This window comes from Bos grunniens, chromosome 10 (genome assembly GCF_055505025.1).
Source record: "Bos grunniens cultivar Pamir isolate PY7600 chromosome 10, Bosgru_T2T1.0, whole genome shotgun sequence".
NCBI classification, from domain to species: Eukaryota; Metazoa; Chordata; class Mammalia; order Artiodactyla; family Bovidae; genus Bos; species Bos grunniens.
The window spans coordinates 14441084-14453312 of NC_141174.1; the positions used below are offsets into that span (position 1 = coordinate 14441084).

The 12229-nt window shown below is 40.5% G+C and overlaps 1 protein-coding gene across 4 annotated transcripts in view; it reads left to right on the plus strand.

Annotated features, from left to right (window-relative positions):
* Positions 1-12229, plus strand: part of ALKBH1 (alkB homolog 1, histone H2A dioxygenase) — a 35386-nt gene that overhangs the window by 4013 nt on the left and 19144 nt on the right. For 3 of the 4 annotated variants that reach the window (XR_015133932.1, XM_086319446.1, XM_086319444.1), the window contains exon 3: positions 912-1074. Coding sequence is in view for 3 of the 4 variants with exons in the window: in XM_086319446.1 (XP_086175572.1) it covers positions 912-1074 (163 nt within the window). In the remaining variant the exon portion in view is untranslated. Of the gene's footprint in view, positions 1-911; positions 1075-5975; positions 6059-12229 lie in introns of all 4 variants that reach the window. The other variant, XM_086319445.1, reaches the window with a different exon arrangement.

The window sequence follows — 12229 nt, forward strand, 5'->3', positions numbered from 1 at the left end:
ATTCAGCCAGTTCCTTTCTGCTGGCTCTTTGCTCATCATCTGTAAGCATGCTTAGGTCTTTCCAAACTCTCCCCTTATTCTTCTATGGCTCCTTCTCAGCCTTTGTTTCCCTTCATAGCCAGACTTCTAAAAGACATTATCTGTATAACTATCTCTACTGCTCTCTCCAGGTGCTTCTTAAAACAGAGTTTTTCATCTGTCTCTAATTCTTAAGAAAGTGCATACAGTGTATGTTTGTTGAATGTTGATGAGTGAACCGTTACCTGTGCATATGATTCCAGTTGGCATTGTTACTCCTCTTTTACAGAGGAGAGATGGCGAGGTATTTGCATACTGGACAGATGTCCATACTGTCTTTCTTCCCTCTTATAGTAGTCAAAGATCAAAAGAGGCAGAAATCACAACAGTCGTTTTAACTGAGATAGTTTAATAGTAAAAAAATAATAATTAGTTAGATATTAGAAAACAGAAAAGGCAAAAAGGTAACACTGAGATATCAGAGAAATAGTAACTACAGGAAGCAGCTTCCACCTCTGTGAATGATACTTGGTGAAATTTGAAGGATGACTTGGCAGTTTTAGTTCTGAAGTTTCCTTTGGGTTAACACAATTAATAATTGTGTAATACTTGTTTCTCTTGAGAATAACCCAAAAAGCCAGAGATAATTGCATAGTGATAGATGTCTGGCAACCATCATCAAAACAGCTTTTTATTAACTTGAAGGAATACCTCTTCCTCTAAAACTGGAGTGTAGGAATGAAAACTTATGTTTATGTGTAGAAGCATTAGCAAAAGGAGGTGTGGAGTAAATAATAAAGTAGGGGATAGAAGGATGTCAACAAAAATAAATGATCTGATTAACTGACGGAGAATTTCCTCCTCTTCTTTTTCTCTCGTTCATCTCTGTATAGGGTTTATTTTTATCTCAAACCCCTTCCTCCCAGGTTACCAGTGGCACTGGGTAAAGCAGTGCCTTAAGTTATATTCCCGGAAACCTAATGTGTGTAACCTGGACAAGCATATGACTAAAGAAGAGACCCAGGATTTGTGGGAACAGAGCAAGGAGTTTCTAAGGTAAGTCATACAGTCACAGTAAATCATTAGTATTCAGCTCAGGTCATCACAGGTCTTTAAAGGAACTACTCTATAATAGTTCAGTGAAAGTAACTGACCTGCTTTTTTTTTCTCTAATGTCCACTCAAATACAGCACAGTTATATTCTTTCCCCCAGGAACATTTGGACAGACGCTTTGACAGTTATAGTAAATTGAGATCCATTTTAAACATTAGCTTATCATAGCATAGATAATGAGTTCATCCTCGTTAATCATTAGATAATCCATTTTTATTCAGCTTCACCCTTTTTTCTGCTTGAAGAGAGTTCCTTTGAAGCCTTATAGTATCCTGAAGAGAGTAACACTAAAAGCCTTCTGCTCTCCAGGATGAAGTCAGTATTACTTTCTGTTTAATGGTGGCCAGCTGTTCTTCATGAAAACTAGTCTTTGTACCTTAATGTTGTTTCAGCTTTCATTTATTCTACAGATATTTTTTGAGGGTCAGTTGTGTGCCAGACATGATGCTAAACATTGGAGATACACAGTACAAAGATAAACAAGACCCTGTCTCGGCACTCAGGAGTGCATAGTCTATGGCAGGAACTCAGTATCAACAGGAATAAGATAATAGAGCTCAGAAAGTGTTAGAATAGATGTTTATGAAAATGCTGTGGGGAATCAGAGGAAGAAATAATTCTTCCAGGCAGGAAAGAGGTGTCAAAGAAGGAAAAATGATTTTTTAATTGGGCCCATTATCCTCTTTTTTTTTCCTCTATCCATTTGAAATGAATCTTCAAAAACAATTAGGTGTTTGCCCGTCAGAATAGTAAAATGGCTGTTTGGGGTAGAGAGAGCAGCCTTAACAAAGGCAGAGTAACGTGTTCCGTGTTACAGGAGCACAGAAGGCATGCATTCATGTGTTTATTCCACAAATGTCCGTTGGGTTTCTGCTGTGTCGGATTCTGTGCTTAAGTGTTAGAGATTCAAGACAGAAAAGACACAGTTCCTGCCTTCAAGGAATTGTAGGTTAGTCATAGACAGAGATATGTGCACATATAATTAAATACAATTTGGAAAGTACAGGGATAGAGTTTGTAAGATAATGAGTATGGTCAAGTAAGTGGCTAGATTGAAGATGGAAGATGCTTCCCGAAAGTCCTAAATAGGATTGGCAAGAGATGACACCAGAAAGGTTGGTTAGGGCCAAGGGTAGTGATGTAAAGCATTGGTTCGAGAGTCCGATTGCCTGGGTTCCAATCCTGGCTCTGCCAGTTACTGGCTTTGTTGACTTTTAGCAGTTTAACTTTTCTATGCCTTGTAGTAGTAGTCTTTTCCTCATGTAACAGTGTTAGGATTAAACAAGATAATATGTGAGAATTCCTTAGAACAGCCTGTTAAAATCTTTGTATCAGTTTTGTGTGTGTTGTTTGGACTTAATTTTCAGAAACTATGTCATATTAATTGTTTAATGATACAGTTTTCAGAAACTATGTCATATTAATTCTAACAAGGAAATAGATGATTTTCTTAAGCTGAAAGGAAAATAACAATAAAATGCATTGGTTTTCCTTTAAAAATCCTCTTGGTCTATAGGTTATGTTACAAACAAAAGCAGTGTGGAAAATCCTGCTATTAAATACGTCTTCTGTAGAATTCAGAGCAAGTAAGGAGAAGGCAATGGCACCCCAGTACACTTGCCTGGAAAATCCCATGGACGGAGGAGCCTGGTGGGCTGAAGTCCATGGGGTCGAGAAGAGTTGGACACGACTGAGCAACTTCACTCTCACTTTGTACTTTCACGCATTGGAGAAGGAAATGGCAACCCACTCCAGTGGTCTTGCCTGGAGAATCCCAGGGACGGTGGAGCCTGATGGGCGCTGTCTACGGGGTCCCTCAGAGTCAGACATGACTGAAGCAACTTAGCAGCAGCAGCAAGGGAAGATCCTAGCTGAGTGAAATTAGAGAGCTTAGAGTTTGTTAACTAAACCAGCCTCTGTTTTCAAAAAATTAATTTTTGTTTGTTTGTTTCTAACAAATGATTCTCTTGAAATGCCAGTTGTCATCTTCCAAGATAGCTCAGATGAATCTCTGTAATAAATCATCCCGTAAACAATAGTGAGATACTTTTTTTTTTGGTCTAATAAATTAGAAAAAATACAAAATGTGATGGTATACCTTCTGTTGTCAAGGGTTGGGAGAAATTGATATGCTCAGACATTGCTTCCAGCCCTGAAAATCAGTTAGGGCCTACTTTTCCTTCTGTCACTACAGGATAGATGCTTCAGTTTCCTCATCTGGGAAACAGAGGGATTGGACTGGAATAGCCATTCAGGGTGGCTGAATCATGGTCAGAGTCACCTAGACAGTACATGCCGGTTCTCCCACGTTCCCAGAGCGTGTCAGAAAGGGAGAGGTTCTGTGGTTCATAAAGATTTCCCTAGAGATTTTGGTTATCTACTGTTACATTCACAGTAAGAACCTCTGAATTAGAGGACCTCTAAGAATCCTTTCAATTTTAACTTTCTAGGTTTCTGTGGTCGGGGCAGAAGAAACTTTTAAGTAGAAAATGAAATATTTGGGACATATAACCAAAAATAGATGTGTTCACAAAATTAGGGCACCCCAATTTTATGTTTTGTTCAGTTTGTTGTCAGTGAATAGTGTAGCTAGAGATGCTCACACACAGTCCAGTAGTTGGGTGTAAGCATCTTTATTGCAGCATTGCTTGTGAGGGGAGGATGAGAAACAGCTGTCTGTCGGCAGGATTTCACCTCACCTGCATGTCTCTCTGTGAGCAGCTTTATTACAGCATGCTTTACAGTGGAGGGGAGGGGATGAGACACAACCTGAGTGTCAGCAGCAGCAGATCAAACATGATAGACCCCAGTAGTAGCATCAGGCACCATACAGCCACTGAGAAATCTCAACTCCAGCCCTCCAGCAAATACAGTAGCATCAACAGTCGTGATGAATAAAATCATTCCTCGGTATCTCCATCATATCCACGCTGGTCTAAAGCCACCGTCACTCAACTGCAGTGGCCTCCTAACCCGTCGCCCTGTGTCTGCTCTCGTCTCTCTCCAGTCTCTTTTCAATACTCATCTTTTATAGTTCTTATCTGCAGTACCGCAGTTCAGTTCTGATGCTCATCATCCAGAATCAACACAGACATCACAAGTTAAAGGCATGGTCCTTAGCCAAAGTCCCCTCACTTCAGACACCACCTCCGAGTTTGGGAGACCCCCAGTCTGTGCACACTTCTGACCAACTGGGTACAAATTCAGGGGAGTTCCCATGTCTTGGAACCTGTGATCTCCCTTCACTCAATAGAACAATTAACAAAACTCAAGAAAGCATTACACTTATGATTATAATTTTATTATAAAAGGTACAGATCAGGGCCATCCAGTGAGGAGACTACAGAGTGATGTCTGGAAGGATCCTGAACACAGAGTGTCCGTGACCTCTTCCCAGGGAATCAGGACATGTGGCGCTCACAGGAAGCTCCCCCGAGGCCTAGTGTTCGCGGTTGTAATTGGAGTTTCGCCCCTTGAGCGTGATTGATTTGGTCATGATTGAACTCGGTCTCCCTGCCTGATACCACTTTCTAGCTTGACAGGCCCACATCCCGAGTCATCGCCTTAGTATAAATTCAGGCGTGGTCTTAGGGTCCATAGTGAATAACAGATACTCCTATCCCTTCCCTGGTGGCTCAGACAGTAAAGCGTCTGCCTGCAACGTGGGAGACTTGGGTTCGATTCCTGGGTCAGGAAGATCCCCTGGAGAAGGAAATGGCAATCCACTCCAGCACTCTTGCCTGGAAAATCCCATGGACAGAGGAGCCTGATAGGCTACAGTCCATGGGGTTGCAAAGAGTCAGACATGACTGAGTGACTTCACTTCACTTCGTATCCCTTCCAGAAATTCCAAGGGTTTAAAAGCTTGCCCTAAAGAACCAGGGACAAAGACCAGTCAGATTCTTTGTGTACAATCCCATCACACTTAAAATCAAATGTCTTTATCAAGACTATAAGGCCTACATAATCTGACTCTCCCACCTCAGCTCCTGTTCTCTTTCGTTTATTCTCCAGCAGTCCTGGCCTTCATTCAGTTCCTTATACACTTTAGACGTACCCAGATTCTTTGTACAAGCTGTTCCTTTTACCTAGAAAGTTCTTTCCTAGATGACCAATCAGTGGATTGCTTCCTGTTGGTCTTTGTTCTGATATCATCTTGTGAGATGATTCCCTTATTTGGTTAAAAATAGCACACCACTCCCCACCCCTATTTCCCTTCTTTATCCCTTTGCCAGTGTTTTTATTCTCCGGTGCATGGTAGTTACTAAATAAATATTTGTAGAAATAATTGGTTAATGGATACTTTTTTATACCTCTTGAATTTTTTGAATATATTATCTATTCAAAAATAACTTCAAACAATAGGACAAAGGGAAAATGTATATTTAAATAAAACAACTTTGCTTTATTTATTTCATAAGTTAGCGTATGCAATGCTTTGTATCCATTTTTGTATTCAGTGTATGTGAAGGCTTTTTTCCATTGATATTTTCAGTACGGAAGCAGAATTAATCCCTTGCCCTTTCTTCTTCTTTAAGACTTTGTTTATGATGCTGTTATAGCATGTATCGTAGTGAATCCCGGAATCTGCCCCTTCTCCTCCCACTGTCTATCCTGCCCCACCCCCAGACCGTGAAAATTTTGTAGCCTTGGTGCCAACCACAGTTCTTTATATGTATTATAAGGTGCTGAGTAAATATTAATTTTAAGTAAATTGTTAGCTTCTCTGCTAGCCCAGTAAAAGTATAATGCTAAACTTGAGAATGGTTGATGAAAGACTGTATATAGTATCTTTCCATCTTATTTTCATTCATTTATTAAATAATGTGTATTTATGCTTTAGGCAATACTTGGTGCTAGCATAGATATGAAGATTAAAACTCAGCCCCTGCCTGTGAGGAAGAGACTATTTAAGGAGGAATTCAGGTACTTTCATATTTACAGCACTAAAACTGTATGCTTTAATAGAGGAAGCTGCAAAGTTCTGTAAGGGAGTGAGAGACTGAGTCCAGGATAAAGATTTCCCCGAAGAAGTGTTTAAACTGTGCGTGAAAAAGCAAATTAGAAAAATCGAGAGTTGAGTAGGAGAGGAGAGAGCATCTCAGAAAATTGCATGGTCAGAAACATAGCCATGAAAGGTCCTTGTAGGAAATGCTTGGAGACAAAATGAGAAAGGTGAGGACCAGATTATAAGGGGGTTTCCATGCTGTATAGTGTTGATGAAAAATTAATTGATCTAAGAAAGAAATGGAAATATTTTATTTGAACCAAGCTGAGGATTATTACCTGGGAATAGCATGTGAGAAAGCTCCAAGAACTATTCAGCTGTTAGAAGTCAAGGCATAGTTGCTTAAGTTTTCTGAGACAGAGAGCTGTGTATGAAATGATGGACTGTTGACAGTTTACAGAGTCTGTTTCTACGCATCCCCTTATAAGATCAAAAAGGAACGTTATCTTTTAAGGAGTTATCTTACTGATGTTGGGAGAATGTTGCTCTTTATATGAGCAGGTATTTCTGCCAATGGGGGAGGTTTGATCAATGCATAATACAGATACACAATGCATAGTAAGGGGGAGAGAGGGAGCTTAAAGGCAAAGAAATTTGTTTTATGTTTAAATTTTTCTTGTCTTGTCATAAAATACAAATTTTTGTCACAATAAGAAAATGTGGACTTTGTCCTTGTGAATGGGGAATTCAAAATTAGTAATAGATTTTTCACTTCAGAGAATTTTTGTGGCAGTGCAGAAAATGGACTGCAAATTTAATCATTGCAGAAAGCACAATTAAGAATTTAGCTTACTAACGCATGCAAAAGATAATGCAGGCCTGGTAGAGACATTGTCTATAGGACTTGGTAAGCAGAAGACTATGAAAAGTAACAGAAAAGTAGTTAAGGATTAAACACAGATTTCTAAGTGGCAGGTAGATTAAGTTTGGGCAAAGTGGGGGGTATTCCAGATTTATTGAGATATGATTGACATATAACATTGTGTTATCCAAGGTGTACAACATAATGATCTGATACATGTATAATTTCAAATGATTATCACAGTAAATTTCATTAACATCAGTTACCTCACATTGTTAAACAATTTCTTTTTGTTTTAAAAACATGTCTATTCTCGACTACTTTCAAATGTACCGTTCAGTATTAACTATAGTCACTGCACTGTACATGGGCTTCCCAGGTGGCGCTAGTGGTAAAGAACCCTTGCCTGCCAGTGCAGGAGACACAAGTGGGTTTGATCCCTGCGTCAGGAAAATCTCCTGGAGAAAAGAATGGCTACCCATCCAGTATTCTTGCCTGAAAAATTCCATGGGCAGAGGAGCCTGGTGGGCTACAATCCACGGGACCGCAAAGAGTCGGTATGACTGAGCACACACGCTCCTCCAGAACCTCTCTTCCAATGACAGGTTTTTATCTTTGACTACCTTTACCCGTTTCATACACGCACACCCCCGCTCCCCAGCACCTCTGGCAACCACCAGTCTGTTCTGTATCAGATTTTTTTAGATTCCACATAGAACTGTGATCATGCAGTATTTGTCTTTCTCTGATTTATTCCACTTAGCATAATGCCATCCAGTTTTATCCATGTTGTCACAAATGACAGGATTTCCCTTTTTAATGGCTGAATAATACACCCTACTTTGTGTGTATCACAGTTTCTTTATCCATTCATCTGTCATTGGAAAGGCAGAAGAAAGAAAGCAACTTAGGTTGTTTCCATGTCTTCGCTACTGTAAATAATGCTGCAGTTATTTAATTTTGCAAAACAGTGTAGCAATTTCTCAAAAATTAAAAATAGAACTATTGTATGATCCAGCAATTCACCTTCTAAGTATATATCCAAAGGAAACAAAATCACTATCCCAGAAATATATCTGCACCTCCATGTTCATTGGAACATTATATACTGAGATTTTTAATGGAAAAAAGATTGGAGGAAGACGAAAGTGAGCAAAGATAATCCTTAGTGTAGTTTGGGGCTTATTGTTTTTGAAATGCCTGTGGAGTATCCACATGGAGATGTCTCTGCCTTTGGAAATGGAGAACTGAGCAAAGTTTAGTGAGAGCAAACTTTGAGCAAAGTCAGGTGAGGGACAGAGGGATATGGGAGTTACACAGGAAGACCATCATCATAAAGCAGTGGGAGTGATGTGGCTTTTTGTTTGTTTTTGTTATGAAAAACATAGAGAAAAGGCAGCTGGGCCTAGGAAGCATCAGGTCTGGGTGAAAAAAATTACTATTGGGAGCCAAGGTAGGAAAATGTTTCCAAAATAAGACAAGGACCAAGGCTTAGGATTTGATGATTAAATGGTATCATTGAAACTAGTTTTTGTAGAGTGTAAGCAAAAGTGACATCTCAGTGAGAAGAGAGAGTGGGGGCAGCTGATATTGAGTCCTTGGGATGATTTAATCGTGAAGAGAAGGAGAGCTATGGAGCAGACAGGCAGGACTTAGGGTACCTGAGTAAGAGGTTGTGTGAAAAGTGTTTTTTGTTGTTTTTTTTCTTAAGTTTGTGGAAATGTTGAACATTTTTTTTATAGGATCAAGAGGAAGAAACAAATAAAAAGGAAGGTTGGAAATAAGAGAAGAAAGATAATAATGGAGAAGGGCCTCAGAGGCTACATCAGGGAAACGGGAGAGAGTGTAGGTGAGAACTGGCCTTAATGGAAAGAAAGAAAACCACTGCTGAGACCAGGAAGGAAGGACAGAGTAAGGACTTCACACAGTATAGAGGTGTAGGAGAGGGAAGTTGAAATCATTAACTGGATCCTCTGAGTGGGCCTCTGTGTTCTCTTTGTCCTGGAAGGGAGTAGGGGCAGGACTGAGCACTTGAGACAAATGGTGAAGGTTTAGAACAGAAGGTAGAAGATGAGATAAAACTAACATTTACAAGATAGCCAAAGGGTGTTAGAGTAGAATTGGATGTCCGTTTGCTCTGGTTTACTGAGAGATTCAGGTTAAGAAGAGAAACAAAACTGTAAGTACTCAAATACTGAAAAACTGGAGTTCCAGGGACCTGAGATGCAACTTTAGGTTTAATGAAAGTGAGGGACTAGGAAAGGAAGAAGGACTGAAGGCTGTGGTTGTGGAGGGAGATATTCAGAGTGGTGAAAGACAGTCCCTAAATCTTTAAAAATGATTGGAGAAGCAATACCTGTAATAGGATATTGAAGGTTTTCTGTCATAAGCAACTTCCAGATTTCTGTCCTAAGTGAGAACGTGGTTCACTCCCTTGAGGCAAGGAAGAAAAAGACTTCAGTGCTTACCCACTGCATGGAGAGCGGGCAAGCAGGACAGGACTTCATTTCCACACAGTTCAGGTTCAGTTGAAAGCAGTGCTGTAGAACGAGACTGCTGAGAGAAATGCTAACACTTACATAAGGGTTTTCCCCTGACAGAACCTGAGCACAGTGCTGAGTGGGCATTCAGCAGAGGAGAAGGTGCAAGCTCTGCCCATCAGTCATCTGCTGGCTGCTGCCTGAAGGGGCAGCACGTTTCTGTTAGCAGTGAGCACCAATAATTAGGGTCATACCTGCTTGAAAACCTTCTTCTGGATAATTGGGTGAAGATTTAAAGTTAGGTTAGATGGCATCGTTCCCTGCATTCCTTCGGGTGGGTGAGCAGCTCCATTGCCAGTAAGCCTTCTTGGCTTCTTCCTTTTAGGACAAGTCAGGCTTAAAAAAAGAACCGCCCACCCTTCCCTTCATTAACCCCTCAGTATTTTCTGCCTGAAAAAGATGTGGGAGCATGTGAAACCTGGTTTGAGCCTAATACTATTCACAATGTTCAAATGAATTTTTTGGAATCTTTATTACCCAGGAGGCCCATGGGGACCGGAAGAGTCCCTGCTGCTGCTAAGTCGTTTCAGTCGTGTCTGACCCTGTGCAACCCCATAGACGGCAGCCCACCAGGCTCCCCCGTCCCTGGGATTCTCCAGGCAAGAACACTGGAGTGGGTTGCCATTTCCTCCTCCAATGCATGAAAGTGAAAAGTGAAGTCGCTCAGTCGTGTCCGACTCTTAGCGACCCCATGGACTGCAGCCCACCAGGCTCCTCCGCCCATGGGATTTTCCAGCCAAGAGTACTGGAGTGGGTGCCACCACCTTCTCCAGAGAAGAGTCCCTAGGTGCTACTACAAAAAGAAATGTCTAGCACAGGCCAGTCCTGCTCTCACATCTTGAAGGCAGTTGTTACAGTGATTGTTGCTACCTTCCTTCCAGAAATCCTATACAAAAGCAAGAATAGAAGTCAGGTTTTCAAAAGTGGATATGAAATAAGGGGTAGAATTTCATACCTGCATTATATAAACACACATATGCACATTTTCTCCTCAAAATGGCACACTCAGAATTAATCTTTTACTAAGCAAATTTTAAGCTTTTTTTTTTTTTTTTTTTCCCTTCTGTTATGAGAACTGGAGTTAATGCCTGTGAAAGTATGGCTCTTAAAAAAAAAAAGAAAAGAAAGTACGGCTCTTCTCTGGCTGCTTTTGCATCCTGGACTGGTGCCCCTCTATAATATTCATATAGGACAAAACCCAAAGCCTTTTCTATAGTGATCAGTTAAGGTAGAAAGAGATGTTTTTTTGGTTTCCTAGAAAAACAAAAATTTTAAAGTTCATGTTAGAAGCTATATCTTCATGCTTGGTTGTTACTATAATTTTTATTGTTTTACTAAGACCATAAACTCTGTGTTGGTTATAATAATGTATACCCTGTTCTTGAAGAACATTAGACCCCATCTTTTGATGAAAAGCAGTTTATTGGTATTACCTCAAATGTCTAAAACACCATCAAATTTTCAGAGCTGCCTTGTTACCTTTATTTGTACAGATCAGTCTGGTTTGGGGTTCTTTGTCAAGAATAAAATGATCTCTTACTGAGAGAAATAAAAGGTTGTGTGTGTGTGTTTGGCTAGAATAGTGTTTCTCAAAGTGTGGTCCCTGGATCAGCAGCATCAGCATGGTTTGAAGAAGCCCAGTGCCCAGATTTTTACTGGAGGATGGTACATAGGCAATCTCTGCCTGACAGGTACCAAAATTCACACTCCCAGAAGGAAGGCATGTGTTCAGCATAAACTGTATTGTTTATAGAGACACCATAGGAACAGTGTGCTTGGCCAAGGGCCAACCTGAGATAGTCTTTTCAAAGGATAGAAGTGGGACCTGCTAGGTCTCTCTTCTTCACAATCGTGCGAAATAAGTTAGTATTTGATCCATTTATTTTATTTAGTTACTGATCTTGGTGTTGGGGCTTTCCTGGTGGCTCAGTTGGTAAAGAATACGCCTGCAGTGCTGGAGACCTGGATTCGACACCTGGGTTGGGAAGATCCCCTGGAGGAGAGCATGGCAACCCATTCTAGTGTTCTTGCCTGGAGAATCCCCATGGACAGAGGAGCCTGGCAGGCTGCAGTCCATGGGGTCACAAAGACACGATTGAGCGACTAAGCACACACTGGTCTTGGTGTATGTCTATGTTACAGTGTCCTTAGAATGTAAACTCTTTGAGGACAGACAGCATCTACCCTGTAAGCTATCAGACATCAAGATGAGTGCCATTTACACTGTGAGCCTATAATAAATCCTTTGCTTCTGCTCACACTCTCCCTATATTGCCTACTACATCACTTCTTGTTTAAATGCCTGCCGTTCTTCAATGCCATATTCAACTCCCCAACTTTACCATGAAGGTTTAACTGATTAGACTGTTGACTTTGAACTTTCCTTCTTCTGATTCTGGTGGTCTTGTGCTATCCATTTTAGTGCTAGATTTTATATGGCCTTAAAATTTCCCCTCATTTCTTCTTACACTTATCTGTCATCTCCTGTCAAAATATAAACTCCTTAAAGCAGTCCAGTCTTTTCTGCTTTAAAGAGTAGTGGTTCTTAGATTAAAAAAAGAAGATTGATTAATGATGTAAATTACATAGAAAAACTAAAATGATTAGGCTTAGCATTCTTGTATTTTTAGATATTTAGAGGTAAATCAAACAAGCAGGCTTCTTTAGAAAAAGAGTAGTTAAGAAATTCTCTGATGGTCCAGTGGTTAGGACTCCATGCTTCCCCTGCTGAGGGCCCAGGTTCAGTC